Raw genomic sequence first — 18,699 nt, 5'->3', positions numbered from 1 at the left:
CTCTCCTCCTATCTCATCATCATGTATCTCAGTCCTATCTCATCATCATGTCTCTCCTCCTATCCAATCATCATGTCTCTCCTCCTATCCAATCATCGTCTCTCCTCCTATCCCATCATCATGTCTCTCCTCCTATCTCATCATCATGTCTCTCCTCTCTTCCTATCCAATCATCATGTCTCCCCTCCTGTCCCATTATCATGTCCCTCCTCTCCTCCTAACCCATCATCAGGTCTCTAATCCTATCCCATCATCATGTCTCTCCTCCTATCCCAACATAATGTCTCTCCTCCTATCCCATCATCATGTTTCTCCTTCTATCCCATCATCATGTCTCTCCACCTATCCCAAAATAATGTCTCTCCTCCTATCCCATCATCATGTCTCTCCTCCTATCCCATCATCATGTCTCTCCTCCTATCCCAAAATAATGTCTCTCCTCCTATCCCATCATCAGGTCTCTAATCCTATCCCATCATCATGTCTCTCCTCCTATCCCAACATAATGTCTCTCCTCCTATCCCATCATCATGTTTCTCCTTCTATCCCATCATCATATCTCTCCTCCTGTCCCATTATCATGTCCCTCCTCTCCTCCTAACCCATCATGATGTCTGTCATCCTATCCAATCATCTGATCTCTCCTCTTATGCCATTGTATCTCCTCCTATCTCCTCACCATGTCTCTCCTCTCCTTCAATCTCATGATCATGTCTCTCCTCCTATCCCATCATCATGTCTCTCCTCCTATCCCATCATCATGTCTCTCCTCCTATCCAATCAGCATGTCTCTCCTCCTGTCCCATCATAATGTCTCTCCTCCTATCCCATCATCATGTTTCTCCTTCTATCCCATCATCATCTCTCTCTCACCTATCCCAAAATAATGTCTCTCCTCCTATCCCATCATCATGTCTCTCCTCCTATCCCATCATCATGTCTCTCCTCCTATCCCATCATCATGTCTCTCCTCCTATCCCAAAATAATGTCTCTCCTCCTATCCAATCATCATGTCTCTCCTCCTATCCAATCATCATGTCTCTCCTCCTATCCAATCATCATGTCTCTCCTCTCCTCCTATCCCATCATCATGTCTCTCCTCCTATCTCATCATCATGTATCTCAGTCCTATCTCATCATCATGTCTCTCCTCCTATCCAATCATCATGTCTCTCCTCCTATCCCATCATCATGTCTCTCCTCTTCCTATCCAATCATCATGTCTCCCTCCTGTCCCATTATCATGTCCCTCCTCTCCTCCTAACCCATCATCAGGTCTCTCTCCTATCCCATCATCATGTCTCTCCTCCTATCCCATCATAATGTCTCTCCTCCTATCCCATCATCTCCTTCTATCCCATCATCATGTCTCTCCTCCTGTCCCATTATCATGTCCTCCTAACCCATCATGATGTCTCTCCTCCTATCTTATCATCATGTCTCTCCTCTCTTCCTATCCAATCATCATGTCTCCCCTCCTGTCCAATCATCCTCTCCTCCTGTCCCATTATCATGTCCCTCCTCTCCTCCTAACCCATCATCAGGTCTATCCCATCAATGTCTCTCCTCCTATCCCATCATCATGTTTCTCCTTCTGTCCCATCATAATGTCTCTCCTCCTATCCCATCATCATGTTTCTCCTTCTATCCCATCATCATGTCTCTCCTCCTGTCCCATTATCATGTCCCTCCTCTCCTCCTAACCCATCATGATGTCTGTCATCCTATCTTATCATCTGTCTCTCCTCTTATGCCAATCATCATGTCTCCTCCTGTCCAATCATCATGTCTCTCCTCCTGTCCTTATCATCTCATCCTCATGTCTCTAACCCATCATCCCATCAATCATGTCCCATCATCATGTCTCTCCTATCCCATCATCATGTTTCTCCTTCTGTCCCATCATCATGTCTCTCCTCCTGTCCCATTATCATGTCCCTCTCCTCTATCCATCATCATCATGTTCTCCTCTTATGCTTCTATCCCTCCTATCTCCTCATCTCTCTCTCTCTCTCCCAAAATAATGTCTCTCCTCCTATCCCATCATCATGTCTCTCTTCTCCTCCTCTCATGATCATGTATCTCCCATCATTATGTCTCTCCTCCTATCCCATCATCATGTCTCTCCTCCTATCCCAAACATGTCTCCTCTCCTATCTCAAAATGTCTCTCCTCTATCCAATCATCATGTCTCTCCTCCTATCCAATCATCATGTCTCTCCTCCTATCCAATCATCATGTCTCTCCTCTCCTCCTATCCCATCATCATGTCTCTCCTCCTATCTCATCATCATGTATCTCAGTCCTATCTCATCATCATGTCTCTCCTCCTATCCAATCATCATGTCTCTCCTCCTATCCCATCATCATGTCTCTCCTCTCTTCCTATCCAATCATCATGTCTCCCCTCCTGTCCCATTATCATGTCCCTCCTCTCCTCCTAACCCATCATCAGGTCTCTACTCCTATCCCATCATCATGTCTCTCCTCCTATCCCATCATAATGTCTCTCCTCCTATCCCATCATCATGTTTCTCCTTCTATCCCATCATCATGTCTCTCCTCCTGTCCCATTATCATGTCCCTCCTCTCCTCCTAACCCATCATGATGTCTCTCCTCCTATCTTATCATCATGTCTCTCCTCTCTTCCTATCCAATCATCATGTCTCCCCTCCTGTCCAATCATCATAACTCTCCTCCTGTCCCATTATCATGTCCCTCCTCTCCTCCTAACCCATCATCAGGTCTCTAATCCTATCCCATCATCATGTCTCTCCTCCTATCCCATCATCATGTTTCTCCTTCTGTCCCATCATCATGTCTCTCCTCCTGTCCCATTATCATGTCCCTCCTCTCCTCCTAACCCATCATGATGTCTGTCATCCTATCCAATCATCTGATCTCTCCTCTTATGCCATTGTATCTCCTCCTATCTCCTCACCATGTCTCTCCTCTCCTTCAATCTCATGATCATGTCTCTCCTCCTATCCCATCATCATGTCTCTCTTCTCCTCCAATCTCATGATCATGTATCTCCTTCTATCCAATCATTATGTCTCTCCTCCTATCCCATGATCATGTCTCTCCTCTCCTCCTATCGCATGAACATGTCTCCTCTCCTATCTCGTCAAAATGTCTCTCCTCCTATCCCATCATCATGTCTCTCCTCCTCCAATCCCACCATACTGTCTCTCCTCCTCTCCCATAATCATGTCTCTCCTCCCATCCCATCATCATGTCTCTCCTCCTCTCCCATAATCATGTCTCTCCTCCCATCCCATCATCATGTCTCTCCTCCTATCCCATCATCATGTCTCTCCTCCTATCCCATCATCATGTCTCTCCTCCTATCCCATCATCATGTTTCTCCTCCTATCCCATCATCATGTCTCTCCTTCTATCCCATCATCATGTCTCTCCTCCTATCCCATGATCATGCCTCTCCTCCTATCTCATCATCATGTCTCTCGTCTCCTCCTATCCCAAAATAATGTCTCTCCTCTCCTCCTTTCCCATCATCATGTCTCTCCTCATTTCCCATCATCATGTCTCTCCTCTCCTCCAACTCATCATCATGTCTCTCCTCTCCTCCTATCCCATCATCATGTCTCTCCTCCTATCCCATCATCATGTCTCTCCTCCTATCCCATCATACAGTCTCTCCTCCTATCCCATCATCATGTCTCTCCTCTCCTCCTATCCCATAATCATGTCTCTCCTCCTATCCCATAATCCCATCTCTCCTCCTATCCCATAATCTTGTCTCTCCTTCTATCCCATCATACAGTGTGAATGGGATGCTAAGCTACCATCTGTCAAAGTGAATGGGATGCTAAGCTACCATCTGTCTAAGTGAATGGGATGCTAATCTAACATTAGCCTACCACTCCCTTGTGTGTTTTCTGTAGGCTGGAAGCTGAACCCAATGGTGGGAGCTGTCTATGGTCCTGAATTGTATGCAGGTAAAACTTCACTGATACATACGACACAACAACCCCTCGCTATCACAGTACATCTCCCCTTCTCTCTCTCTCTCTCTCTCTCTCTCTCTCTCTCTCTCTCTCCCTCTCTCTCCCTCTCTCTCTCTCTTCCCCCTCTCTCTCCCCTCTCTCTCTCTCTCCCCCTCTCCCTCTCTCTCTCCCTCTCTCTCTCTCTCTCTCTCTCTCTCCCCGTCGGTCTCTCTCTCTCCCCCTCTCCCTCTCTCTCCCCTCTCTCTCTCCCCTCTCCCTCTCTCCCCCCCTCTCTCTATCCCCCTCTCGCTCTCTCTCTCTCTTCCTCTCTCTCCCCCCTCTCTCTCTCTCTCTCTCTCTCTCTCTCTCTCTCTCTCTCTCTCTCCCTCACCCTCTCTCTCTCCCCCTCTCCCCCCCTCTCTCCCCCTCTCCCTCTGTCACTCTCTCTCTCTCCCCCTCTCTCTCCCTCCCGCTCCCCCCTCTCTCCCCCCCTCTCCCCCCTCTCTCCCCCTCTCTCCCCCTCTCTCCCCCTCTCTCCCCCTCTCTCTCCCCCTCTCCCTCTGTCACTCTCTCTCTCTCTCATATAAGCCGGTATGGTTGTGGTGTTGTGTATTCACGTGTGTGCGTACATGCTCCTTTCATTTAGAGGAAGTGCTGTGACTGTCTGCGGACTTTAACACCTCTCCATCTTGCTCATTAGACTGAAATCTGTTCATTCCAAGACAGCTTTACTGCCAAGCTCTAAATAACAGCCATCCATCTATTTGATTTCTACTCCCTCCCCTCTCCTCCCCCTCTGCCCTCCCCTCTCCCCTCATCCACCCCCTTTCCTCCCCACTCCTCCCCCTCATCCACTCCCCTCACGATCCTGAACCCTAATATATTGAGTCGTCTTAAACATGCCAGTAAAGTTTGCCAAGCCTAAACGACGCCATATGCCTCTGCAAGTCCCATGTGGCAGCCATGGTGGAGGTGTGTGTGTGTGTGTGTGTGTGTGTGTGTGTGTGTGTGTGTGTGTGTGTGTGTGTGTGTGTGTGTGTGTGTGTGTGTGTGTGTGTGTGTGTGTGTGTGTGTGTGTTGGTTGGTGGGTGTACGTGTGTGTTGGTGTGTGTTGGTGGTTGTGCGTGTGTTTCCTAGCAAAACAACCTATATACAGTGGGGCAAAAAAGTGTTTAGTAGGATTTTTAATAAATTTATTTGCAAATTATATTGGAAAATAAGTATTTGGTCAATAAAAAAAAGTTTATCTCAATACTTTGTTATATACCCTTTGTTGGCAATGACAGAGGTCAAATGTTTTCTGTAAGTCTTCACAAGGTTTTCACACACTGTTGCTGGTATTTTGGCCCATTCCTCCATGCAGATCTCCTCTAGAGCAGTGATGTTTTGGGGCTGTTGCTGGGCAACACGGACTTTCAACTCCCTCCAAAGATTTTCTATGGGGTTGAGATCTGGAGACTGGCTAGGCCACTCCAGGACCTTGAAATGCTTCTTACGAAGCCACTCCTTCGTTGCATGGGCAGTGTGTTTGGGATCATTGTCATGCTGAAAGACCGAGCCACGTTCAATGCCCTTGCTGATGGAAGGAGGTTTTCACTCAAAATCTCACGATACATGGCCCCATTCATTCTTTCCTTTACACGGATCAGTCGTCCTGGTCCCTTTGCAGAAAAACAGCCCCAAAGCATGATGTTTCCACCCCCATGCTTCACAGTAGGTATGGTGTTCTTTGGATGCAACTCAGCATTCTTTGTCCTCTAAACACGACGAGTTGAGTTTTTACCAAAAAGTTATATTTTGGTTTAATCTGACCATATGACATTCTCCCAATCTTCTTCTGGATCATCCAAATGCTCTCTAGCAAACTTCAGACGGGCCTGGACATGTACTGGCTTATGCAGGGGGACACGTCTGGCACTGCAGGATTTGAGTCCCTGGCGGCGTAGTGTGTTACAGATGGTAGGCTTTGTTACTTTGGTCCCAGCTCTCTGCAGGTCATTCACTAGGTCCCCCCGTGTGGTTCTGGGATTTTTGCTTACCGTTCTTGTGATCATTTTGACCCCACGCGGTGAGATCTTGCGTGGAGCCCCAGATCGAGGGAGATTATCAGTGGTCTTGTATGTCTTCCATTTCTTAATAATTGCTCCCACAGTTGATTTCTTCAAACCAAGCTGCTTACCTATTGCAGATTCAGTCTTCCCAGCCGGGTGCAGGTCTACAATTTTGTTTCTGGTGTCCTTTGACAGCTCTTTGGTCTTGGCCATAGTGGAGTTAGGAGTGTGACTGTCTGAGGTTGTGGACATGTGTCTTTTATACTGATAACAAGTTCAAACAGGTGCCATTAATACAGGTAACGAATGGAGGACAGAGGAGCCTCTTAAAGAAGGGTCTGTGAGAGTCAGAAATCTTGCTTGTTTGTAGGTGACCAAATACTTATTTTCCACCATAATTTGCAAATAAATTCATTAAAAATCCTACATTGTGATTTTCTGGATTTTTTTTTCTCATTTTGTCTGTCATAGTTGAAGTGTACCTATGATAAAAATTATAGGCCTCTCTCATCTTTTTAAGTGGGAGAACTTGCACAGTTGGTGGCTGACTAAATACTTTTTTGACCCACTGTAACTCCCTTGCTTCTCCCATCCTCACTTCCCTCCCTTCTTCCCTCCACTACTCCTCTTCCTCACTCCTTTTCTTTCAAAATATGAAAAAATAAATATTCTTGTAGCGGAAGTGTTGGGTCTGGATTTCATGTGGAATAATTCAAGCTGCGTTTAATCTAGAGGGAATAGAGGAAATAGAGCGAGCCGTTAATCACTCTTTATCAGTGTGGTGTCCAAAGGCGAGGATCAGCTGATTTGGAGCCCATAAATGATGTGTGTGTGACAGAACACTCCGTCTCCATTCCTGTGGTTGGCTACAGGTTTATTGTGTTCAAATACCTTTCAGATAGAATTCCAGATGAGAGGAGAGAGAGAGGAGAGGATAGAGAGAGAAAGAGAGGGGAGGGAGCGAGAGAGAGAGGAGAGAGAGAGCAGATAATGCTTGCAGAGCTGAAATAGGCCGATATCCGCTAATTATCAAAATCCAGAAAAGAGCCATTAAATTCTACAACCACCTAAAAGGAAGCGATTCCCAAACCTTCCTTAACCTCTTGCTTCTACTCGGGACGCTTGCGTCCCAACTAGAGCTCTGGAAATGCAAATGCGCTACGCTAAATGCTAATAGTATTAGTTAAAACTCAAAAGTTCATTAAAATACACATGCAGGGTATCGAATTAAAGCTACACTCGTTGTGAATCCAGGCAACAAGTCAGATTTTTAAAATGCTTTTCGGCGAAAGCATGAGAAGCTATTATCTGATAGCATGTAACACCCCAAAAGACCCACAGGGGATGTAAACAAAATAATTAGCATTTCGGCGTTACACAAACCGCACAATAAAATAGAAAACATTCATTACCTTTCACCATCTTCTTTGTTGGCACTCCTAGATGTCCCATAAACACTATTTGGGTCTTTATTTCGATTAAATCGGTCCATATAAAGCCTAGATATCGTTATATGTAGACTGTGTGATAAACGAAAAAAACATAGTTTCAAAACGTAACGCCATTTTTTTAAATTCAAAAAGTCGACGATAAACTTTCACAAAACACTTCGAAATACGTTTGTAATGCAACTTTAGGTATTAGTAAACGTTAATAAGCGATAAAATTCATCAGGAGGCGATGTAAAGATCATTAGCTGTCCGTCTGGAAAAATGTCCGGCTAGAATCTCAACGAAAATATCCGGTCCTAGACCAAAGGAGATACGGTGCCCTGCATGTGTTTGACCAAGAAAAAACTCGAAGGGAAATGACAAGACTCTAGACACCGTGTGGAAGCTGTAGGTACTGCAACCTCAGTCAATTAATTGTGGTTCACCTTTATCAATGGGTTCAAGTAGCGCATGGATATATTTTCCCATTTTCAGTGATCAGTTTTTCCTGTGCTTTTCGATGTAAATGCCGTTCTGGTAAAGCCACAGCAGTGATTTAACCAGTTTTTATAAACGTCTGAGTGTTTTCTATCCACACAGACTAAGCAAATGCATATACTATATTCCTGGCATGAGTAGCAGGGTGCTGAAATGTTGCGCGATTTTTAACAGAATGTTCAAAAAAGTAGAGGGTCGACTTAAGAGGATAACAAAGCCATCACCTACAGAGAGATGAACCCGGAGAAGTGTCCCCTAAGCAAGCTGGTCCTGGGGCTCTGTGGTGTCTGTTTGTGAACAGAACCCCAGGACCAGCTTGCTTAGTGGACAGCAACACAATTAGACCCAACCAAATCATGAGAAAACTAAAATAGAATTACTTGACACATTGGAAAGAATTAACAAAAAAACATAGCAAACTAGAATGCTATTTCAAATCAAATCAAATTTTATTTGTCACATACACATGGTTAGCAGATGTTAATGCGAGTGTAGCGAAATGCTTGTGCTTCTAGTTCCGACAATGCAGTAATAACCAACAAGTAATCTAGCTAACAATTCCAAAACTACTACCTTATAGACACAAGTGTAAGGGGATAAAGAATATGTACATAAGATATATGAATGAGTGATGGTACAGAGCGGCATAGGCAAGATACAGTAGATGGTATTGAGTGCAGTATATACATATGAGATGAGTATGTAAACAAAGTGGCATAGTTAAAGTGACTAGTGATACATGTATTACATAAAGATGCAGTAGATGATATAGAGTACAGTATATACGTATACATATGAGATGAATAATGTAGGGTATGTAAACATTATATTAGGTAGCATTGTTTAAAGTGGCTAGTGATATATTTGACATAATTTCCCATCAATTCCCATTATTAAAGTGGCTGGAGTTGAGTCAGTGTGTTGTCGCTCTGGATAAGAGCGTCTGCTAAATGACTTAAATGTAAATGTAAATGTTGTCAGCAGCCACTCAATATTAGTGGTGGCTGTTTAACAGTCTGATGGCCTTGAGATAGAAGCTGTTTTTCAGTCTCTCGGTCCCAGCTTTGATGCACCTGTACTGACCTCGCCTTCTGGATGATAGCGGGGTGAACAGGCTCGGGTGGTTGTTGTCCTTGATGATCTTTATGGCCTTCCTGTGACATCGGATGGTGCTTGCCTACGGAGCTGTGAGGGGAACGGCACCTCAGTACCTCCAGGCTCTGATCAGGCCCTACACCCAAACAAGGGCACTGCGTTCATCCACCTCTGGCCTGCTCGCCTCGCTACCACTGAGGAAGTACAGTTCCCGCTCAGCCCAGTCAAAACTGTTCGCTGCTCTGGCCCCCCAATGGTGGAACAAACTCCCTCACGACGCCAGGACAGCGGAGTCAATCACCACCTTCCGGAGACACCTGAAACCCCACCTCTTTAAGGAATACCTAGGATAGGATAAAGTAATCCTTCCCCCCCCCCCTCCCCCCCCTTAAAAGACCTAGATGCACTATTGTAAAGTGGCTGTTCCACTGGATGGCATAAGGTGAAAGCACCCATTTGTAAGTCGCTCTGGATAAGAGCGTCTGCTAAATGACTTAAATGTAAATGTTAAATGTGGTGTAGGTGTCCTGGAGGGCAGGTAGTTTGCCCCCGGTGATGCGTTGTGCAGACCTCACTACCCTCTGGAGAAACTTACGGTTGTGGGCGGAGCAGTTGCCGTACCAGGCGGTGATACAGCCCGACAGGATGCTCTCGATTGTGCATCTGTAGAAGTTTGTGAGTGCTTTTGGTGGCAAGCCGAATTTCTTCAACCTCCTGAGGTTGAAGAGGCGCTGCTGCGCCTTCTTCACGATGCTGTCTGTGTGGGTGGACCAATTCAGTTTGTCTGTGATGTGTACGCCGAGGAACTTAAAACTTACTACCCTCTCCACTACTGTCCCATCAATGTGGATAGGGGGGTGTTCGCTCTGCTGTTTCCTGAAGTCCACAATCATCTCCTTAGTTTTGTTGACGTTGAGTGTGAGGTTATTTTCCTGACACCACACTCCGAGGGCCCTCACCTCCTCCCTCTAGGCCGTCTCGTCGTTGTTGGTAATCAAGCCTACCACTGTTGTGTCATCCGCAAACTTGATGATTGAGTTGGAGGCGTGCTTGGCCACGCAGTTGTGGGTGAACAGGGAGTACAGGAGAGGGCTCAGAACGCACCCTTGTGGGGCCCCAGTGTTGAGGATCAGCGGGGTGGAAATGTTGTTGCCTACCCTCACCACCTGGGGGCAGCCCGTCAGGAAGTCCAGTACCCAGTTGCACAGGGCGGGGTCGAGACCCAGGGTCTCGAGCTTGATGACGAGCTTGGAGGGCACTATGGTGTTAAATGCCGAGCTGTAGTCGATGAACAGCATTCTCACATAGGTATTCCTCTTTTCCAGATGGGTTAGGGCAGTGTGCAGTGTGGTTGGCCCTAAACAGAGAATACACAGTGGCAGAATACCTGACCACTGTGACTGACCCAAATTTAAGGAACGCTTTGACTATGTACAGACTCAGGGAGCATAGGCTTGCTATTGAGAAAGGCCACCGTAGGCAGTCCTGGCTCTCAAGAGAAGACAGGCTATGTCCACACTGACCACAAAATGAGGTGGAAACTGAACTGCACTTCCTAACCTCCTGGCCAATGTATGACCATATTAGAGACACATACTTCCCTCAGATTACACATACCCACGAAGAATTTCAAAACAAACCCAATTTTGATAAACTCCCATAATTACTGGGTGAAATACCACAGTGTGGTACCACAGCAGCAAGATGTGTGACCTGTTGCCACAAGAAAAAGGCAACCAGTGAAGAACAAACACGATTGTAAATACAAGCCAATGCACGGGTTGTATTTGCACGGGTTTCACCAATTTGGCATTTTTCCTATTTTGTTTTTTATTGTGGTACAAACAAGAAATAAGACCAAAAAAATGGAAAACTTGAGTGTAACTATTCACCCCCCCCCCCCCAAGTCAATACTTTGTAGAGCCACCTTTTGCAGCAATTACAGCTGCAAGTCTGTTGGGGTATGTCTCTATGAGCTTGGCACATCTAGCCACTGGGATTTTTGCCCCTTCTTCAAGGCAAAACTGCTCCAGCTCCCTCAATTGGATTGAGGTCTGGGCTTTGACTAGGCCATTCCAAGAAATGTAAATGTTTCCCCTTGAACCACTCGAGTGTTGTTTTAGCAGTATGTTTAGGGTCAATGTCCTGCTGGAAGGTGAACCTCCACCCCAGTCTCAAATCTCTGGAAGACTGAAACAGGTTTCCCTCAAGAATTTCCATGTATTTAGCGCCATCCATCATTCCTTCAATTCTGACCAGTTTCCCTGCCGATGAAAAACATCCCCACAGCTGCTGCCAGATGCTGCCACCACCATGCTTCACTGTTGGGATGGTATTCTCTGAGTGATGAGAGGTGTTGGGCTTGCGCCAGACATAGCGCTCTCCTTGATCGCCCAAAAGCACAATTTTTGTCTCATCTGACCAGAGTACCTTCTTCCATATGTTTGGGGAGTCTCCTACATGCCTTTTGGCGAACACCAAACGTGTTTGCTTATTTTTTCTTTAAGCAATGGCTTTTTTTCTGGCCACTCTTCTGTAAAGCCCAGCTCTATGGAGTGTACGGCTTAAAGTGGTCCTATGGACAGATACTCCCATCTCTGCTGTGGAGCTTTGCAGCTCCTTCAGGGTTATCTTTGGTCTCCTTGTTGCCTCTCTGATTAATGTCTTCCTTGCCTGGTCCGTGAGTTTTGGTGGGCGGCCGTCTCTTGGCAGGTTTATTAAGGTGCCATATTCTTTTAATTTTTAAATAATGGATATAACGGTGCTCTGTGGGATGTTCAAATATTGGGATATTTGTTTATAACCCAACCCTGATCTGTACTTCTCCACAACTTTGTTCCTGATTTGTTTGGAGAACTCCTTGGTCTTAATTGTGCCGCTTGCTCGGTGATGCCCCTTGCTTAGTGGTGTTGCAGACTCTGTGGTCTTTCAGAACAGGTGTATATACACTGAGATCAGGTGACAGATCATGTGACACTTAAATAAAGTCCACCTGTGTGCAATCTAACTACTTATGTGACATCTGAAGGTAATTGGTTGCACCAGATCTTATTTAGGGGCTTCTTAGCAAAGGCGGTGATTACAAATGCATGCACCACTGTTCAGTTTTTTTTATTTTTAACAAGTAATTTTTTCATTCCACTTCACCAATTTAGATTATTTTGTTTATGTCCATTACATGATATCCAAATAAAAATCAATTTAAATTACAGGTTGTAATGCAACAAAATAGGAAAAACACCATGAATTGCAAGGCACTGTATTTATGTTTATTTATTTTCATTTTGTACTTTAACTATTTGCACATAATATGACATTTGAAATGTCTTTATTATTTTGGAACTTTTGAGTGTAATGTTTACTGTTCATTTTTATTGTTTATTTCACTTTTGTTTATTATCTACTTCACTTCCTACTTACCACTTCCTACTTCACTTCCTTTAGCAATGTTTCCCAATAAAGCCTATGAATTCAAATTGAGAGTGGAGAGAGAGAGAGAGTGAGTGAGAGTGAGTGAGAGAGAGCGAGTGAGAGAGAGTGAGAGAGAGTGAGAGAGAGTGAGTGAGAGTGAGTGAGAGAGAGAGAGTGAGAGTGAGTGAGAGAGAACGAGAGAGAGCTGCTGGTTAAATAAACACTCACTTGGTTCTTTACCACACTGATGGTGTAGGGTTGAACAGAGGCACTTCATTCATTAATCACTGTGCCTTTTTGAGGGTGTGTGTGTGTGTTTGCACTTATGTGTGTTTGTGTGTGTGTGTGTCCAGGACCACGGTGTGTGTGTGTGTGTGTGTGTGTGTGTGTGTGTGTGTGTGTGTGTGTGTGTGTGTGTGTTTGTGACTGAGTGGAGTAGACTGTGTGGGTATGAAGGACAATGAGGGACATGCAATAGTGATTGATTGACTATGTCTGAGTGAATGCAGAGAGGGTGTGTGTGTGTGTGTGTGTGTGTGTGTGTGTGTGTGTGTGTGTGTGTGTGTGTGTGTGTGTGTGTGTGTGTGTGTGTGTGTGTGTGTGTGTGTGTGTGTGTGTGTGTGACCTAGTCTGAGTATATGCATACAGTTTAGCAGTAGAACACAACAAATAAGATTAAAATGCAAAGCAAAATATTAAGAGGAGCTTTTTATCTGCAAAATATGCAGGTTGGAAAGGTGACGTTAGTTTGACTCCGGAGTGTCTCACTCTGCCATGATTTGATTGGTGCAAAACGCGGACGAGGTCACAGTCATTTGCTGACCCCGCCTTTTATTGCTAAATCAAGTTAAGGTGTTTAAAAAACAAGAACCCATACATTTCTTGTGAGTGTGTGTCCTGTGTGTGTGTGTGTGTGGTGTCCTGTGTGTGTGTGTGTGTGTGTGTGTGTGTGTGGTGTCCTGTGTGTGTGGTGTCCTGTGTGTGTGGTGTCCTGTGTGCCTCAGTTGGTAGAGCACGGCACTTGCAACGCCCGGGTTGTGGGTTCGATTCCCAATGTAAAAAGTTAACAAACGTATGCACACTACTGTAAGTCGCTCTGCATAAGAGGCTTTGTTGTCTGAGGTTTAATTAAGCAAACACTCTGTCACTGTCCCTGAGAACACAGACAGGTGAGATATGGCAGTCTGAAGGCCGTATAGGAGGAGGCCGTATAGGAGAAGGCCGTATAGGAGAAGCCTTCCAGGACGACTAAGACCGATGCATTGTGACGTAACGCAGAAAGCCATGGCCATGTTTAGATAGGATTCAAGTCTCTTCTCCTATCCCATAATTATTGTTTCCCAAATGGCACCCTATTCCCTTTATAGTGCACACTTTCTTTGGCCAGGGCCCATAGGGGACGAGGGTGCCATTTTGGACGTAACCACGGTCTGAAGATTGAGACGGGAGTTAAAATGTGTTTAGTCAACTACACACACGTGAACACTTCCACATACGAAACACCTTACACGCATACAAAACACTCACAACTCGATATTTTTCTTGCGCTGTGTCACTATAGCAACGATATAGTGTACATGCCCGGCATGTTAGCGTTGTCATGGCAACAGTTAGAAGGAGGAAGTCAAGGTGTTCTACTGTACAGCAGCAAGGAAGAAACATGTGTTATATATATCTCATCATCCCCATTAAAAAACTCCTGGGAAAAACATTGTCTTTACAACACCATTAAAACCTCTTTGACCGAGGCATGCCGCTAGCGTCCGGCATGTTAGCGTTGTTATATATATCTCATCATCCCCATTAAAACCTCTTTGACCTATAGCCTATAGCCTAAATAACACCAGACGTTGTCGAGGTGGGGCGCTAGCGGCATGCCTAGGTCAAAGAGGTTTTAATGGGGATGATGAGATATATATAACAACGCTAACATGGCCGGGTGGGCGGCATGCCTAGGTCAAGAGGTTTTAATGGTGTTGTAAGACAATGTTTCCAGGAGTTTAATGGGGATGATGAGATATATATAACAACGCTATCCTGCCGGGCGCTAGCGGCATGCCTATAGGCTATAGGCATGCCGCTAGCGCCCGGCAGGTTAGCGTTGTTATATATATCTCATCATCCCCATTAAAAAACTCCTGGGAAAAACATTGTCTTTACAACACCATTAAAACCTCTTTGACCTAGGCATGCCGCTAGCGCCCCACCTCGACAACGTCTGGTGTTATTTCAGAGCGCGAAATTCAAAATAAAATATTTGTAATATTAAACATTCATGAAAATACAAGTGTCTTACATCGTTTTAAAGCTTAACTTTTTAATCCAGCCGCTTTGTCAGAATTCAAAAAGGCTTTACGGTGAAAGCACACCATGCAATTATCTGAGGACAGCGCCCTGCGTAAAAAAGCATTACAAACATTTTCCAAGCAAGCAGAGGCGTCACGAAAGTCAGAAATAGCGATAAAATAAATCACTTACGTTTGAAGATCCTCCTCTGTTTGCAACCCCAAAGGGTCCCAGCTGCATCACAAATGGTCCTTTTGTCCGATAAAGTCTTTATATCCCAAAAAAGTCAGTTTAGTTGGCGCACTTGATTCAGTAATCCATCGGTTTCCCTCATTCAAAATGCATACAAATGAATTCCAAAAGTTACCCATAAACTTCGTCCAAACAAGTCAAACAACGTTTCTAATCAATCCTCAGGAACCCTAATATGTAAATAAATTATAAAATGTAAGATGGAGAATAGTACAAAGCTCAAAAAAATAAAGGGAACACTTCAACAACACAATGTAACTCCTAGTCAATCACACTTCTGTGAAATCAAACTGTCCACTTAGGAAGCAACACTGATTGACAATAAATGTCACATGCTGTTGTGCAAATGGAATAGACAACAGGTGGAAATTATAGGCAATTAGCAAGACACCCCCAATAAAGGAGTGGTTCTGCAGGTGGTGACCACAGACCACTTCTCAGTTCCTATGTTTCCTGGCTGATATTTTGGTCACTTTTGAATGCTGGCGGTGCTTTCACTCTAGTGGTAGCATGAGAAGGAGTCTACAACCCACACAAGTGGCTCAGGTAGTGCAGCTCATCCAGGATGGCACATCAATGCGAGCTGTGGCAAGAAGGTTTGCTATGTCTGTCAGCGTAGTGTCCGGAACATGGAGGCGCTACCAGGAGACAGGCCAGTACATCAGGAGGCGTGGAGGAGGCCGTAGGAGGGCAACAACCCAGCAGCAGGACCGCTACCTCCGCATTTGTGCAAGGAGGAGCAGAAGGAGCACTGACAGATTCCTGCAAAATGACCTCCAGCAGGCCACAAATGTGCATGTGTCTGCTCAAACGGTCAGAAACAGACTCCATGAGGGTGGTATGATGGCCCGACGTCCACAGGTGGGGGTTGTGCTTACAGCCCAACACCGTGCAGGACGTTTGGCATTTGCCAGAGAATACCAAGATTGGCAAATTCGCCACTGGCGCCCTATGCTCTTCACAGATGAAAGCAGGTTCCCACTGAGCACATGTCACAGACGTGACAGAGTCTGGAGACGCCGTGGAGAACGTTCTGCTGCCTGCAACATCATCCAGCATGACCGGTTTGGCGGTGAGTCAGTCATGGTGTGGGGTGGTATTTCTTTGGGGGGGCCGCACAGGCCTCCATGTGCTCGCCAGAGGTAGCCTGACTGACATTAGGTACCGAGATGAGACACCTTGTGAGACTATATGCTGGTGCGGTTGGCCCTGGGTTCCTCCTAATGGAAGACAATGCTAGACCTCATGTGGCTGGAGTGTGTCAGCAGTTCCTGCAAGAGGAAGGCATTGATGCTATGGACTGGCCCGCCCGTTCCCCAGACCTGAATCCAATTGAGCACATCTGGGACATCATGTCTCGCTCCATCCACCAACGCCACGTTGCACCACAGACTGTCCAGGAGTTGGCGGATGCTTTAGTCCAGGTCTGGGAGGAGATCCCTCAGGAGACCATCCGCCACCTCATCAGGAGCATGCCCAGGCGTTGCGGGGAAGTCATACAGGCACGTGAAGGCCACACACACCAATGAGCCTCATTTTGACTTGTTTTAAGGACAAAAGTTAGATCAGCCTGTAGTGTGGTTTTCCACTTTAATTTTGAGTGTGACTCCAAATCCAGACCTCCATGGGCTGATGCATTTGATTTCCATTGAGAATTTTTTGTGTGATTTTGTTGTCAGCACATTCAACTATGTAAAGAAAAAAATATTTAATAAGAATATTTCATTCATTCAGATCTAGGATGTGTTATTTTAGGGTTCCCTTTATTTGTTTGAGCAGTGTATTTTCAGAGATAAATGACAAAGTGCTCTCACCAGAACGCGCTACAAAACACTACAAATTCTAGCTCATTTAAAAAAGAAAACAAGCCTGAAACGCTTTCTAAAGACTGTTGACGTCTACTGGAAGCCCTAGGAACTGCAATCTGGTAGGTATTCAATTTATTTTCTCATAGAAAGAAATTACAATGAGTGGTGAGCTCAACAAACAAAATAAATCTGGATTGATTGTCCTCTGGTTTTTGCCTGCCATATCAATTCTGTTATACTCAAAGATATTATTTTAACAGTTTTAGAAACTTTAGAGTGTTTTCTATCCAATTATATGCATATCCTAGCTTCTGGGCCTGAGTAACAGGAAGTTTACTTTGGGCACCTCAGTCATTCAAACTTCCGAATAGTGCCCCTTATCCCTACTAATACATCCACTCCCACAAAGCTGTATCCCACTACTACAACTTATTTCACAACCAGAAAAACTTCAAGACCACCAAGCATTGTCTTTAGGAAATGTCCTTTTCTGGTTGTTCAATTCCTGCTCCTCAGAACACTGCCTGTCCGAACCCTCCTTGGGTTACTCCTCAAATTGACTGCAATAGTTTATCATTCTAACTTGTTGTTTTTAGTCTGTCTCTGCCCAAGACTAAGACCAGAGCAGAGGGCTCATCTGTATGCAGGCCATTGTGGGTCATTATGAACTGGCCTTGTGTGTGTGTGTGGGTGCGTGCGTGCGTGTGTGTGTGTGTGTGTGTGTGTGTGTGTGTGTGTGTGTGTGAAGGCTGTGCTCACATGTTGATTGAAGGTTAAAGAGGGACCTTCGGCTTGGCAAACGCTGAGACTCCTGCCTGCACTGGTGTGTGTGCGTACTGGCAACCCATCCAACCCTCACTCCCCTCGGCAGACTCTGCCACCCCTGCCGACCCTGGGCTGTCCCCTCCCAGTGTGTGTGTCTGCTGCTCCAAATAATACAACCCATCTGCTTCCTGACCCCACTGCCAGAACACTGGGTCTCTCTCCATCTCTCTCTTTCTCAACTAGGCACAGAGTGTGCTTTGTGTCACCTCCACCACTCTCTTTGTTTTCCTTCAGTCTGTCTATCCTTAGTTTTCCATCTCTCTTTATTTCACTCCATCTTATCCCTTTCTCCATTTTAACTTTCTTTATTTCTCTCTCTGTCTAATTCCCTCTCTCTGTCTAATTACTTCTCTCAGTCTAGTTCCCTCTCTCTTTCTGTCTAATTACCTCTCTCTGTCTAATTATCTCTCAGTCTAGTTCCCTCTACCTCTCTGTCTAGGTCTCTCTGTCTAGTTCCCTCTCTGTCTCTTTCTAGTTCCCTCTCTGTCTAGTTTCCTCTATCTATCTCTCTGTCTAGTCCCCTATATCTCTCTGTTTAGTTCCCTCTCGGTCTAGTTCCCTCTATCTCTCTGTCTAGTTCCCTCTCTGTCTAGTTCCCTTGATCTCTCTGTCAAGTTCCCTCACTGTCTGGTTCCCTCAATCTCTCTGTCTAGTTCCCTCTCTGTCTAGTTCCCTCTCTGTCTCTGTCTGGTTCCCTATATCTCTCTGTCTAGTTCCCTCTCTGTCTAGTTCCCTATCTGTCTCTGTCTAGTTCCATCTCTGTTTAGTTCTCTCTCTGTCTAGTTCCCTCTCTGTCTAGTTCCCTCTCTGTCTAGTTCTCTCTCTGTCTAGTTCCCTCTTTGTCTAGTTCCCTCTCTCTCTCTGTCTAGTTCTCTCTCTGTCTAGTTCCCTCTCTCTCTCTGTCTAGTTCTCTCTCTGTCTAGTTCCCTCTCTCTCTCTGTCTAGTTCCCTCTCTCTCTCTGTCTAGTTCCCTCTCTCTCTCTGTCTAGTTCCCTCTCTCTATGTCTAGATCCCTCTTTTCTCTGTCTAGTTCCCTCTTTTCTCTGTCTAGTTCCCTCTCTGTCTAGTTCTCTCTCTGTCTAGTTCCCTCT

The 18,699-nt window shown here is 45.4% G+C and overlaps 1 protein-coding gene across 1 annotated transcript in view; it reads left to right on the top strand.

Annotated features, from left to right (window-relative positions):
* Window positions 1–18,699, top strand: part of LOC115125341 (RNA binding protein fox-1 homolog 3-like) — a 143,781-nt gene that overhangs the window by 80,084 nt on the left and 44,998 nt on the right. The window contains exon 5 of the mRNA XM_065002665.1: window positions 3,911–3,964. Coding sequence (XP_064858737.1) covers window positions 3,911–3,964 — 54 coding nt within the window. The remainder of the gene's footprint in view (window positions 1–3,910; window positions 3,965–18,699) is intronic.

This window comes from Oncorhynchus nerka, linkage group LG16 (genome assembly GCF_034236695.1).
Source record: "Oncorhynchus nerka isolate Pitt River linkage group LG16, Oner_Uvic_2.0, whole genome shotgun sequence".
NCBI lineage: Eukaryota > Metazoa > Chordata > Actinopteri > Salmoniformes > Salmonidae > Oncorhynchus > Oncorhynchus nerka.
Note: the sequence above shows the minus strand (reverse complement) of the source record. Positions and strands in the feature narration are given on the sequence as shown.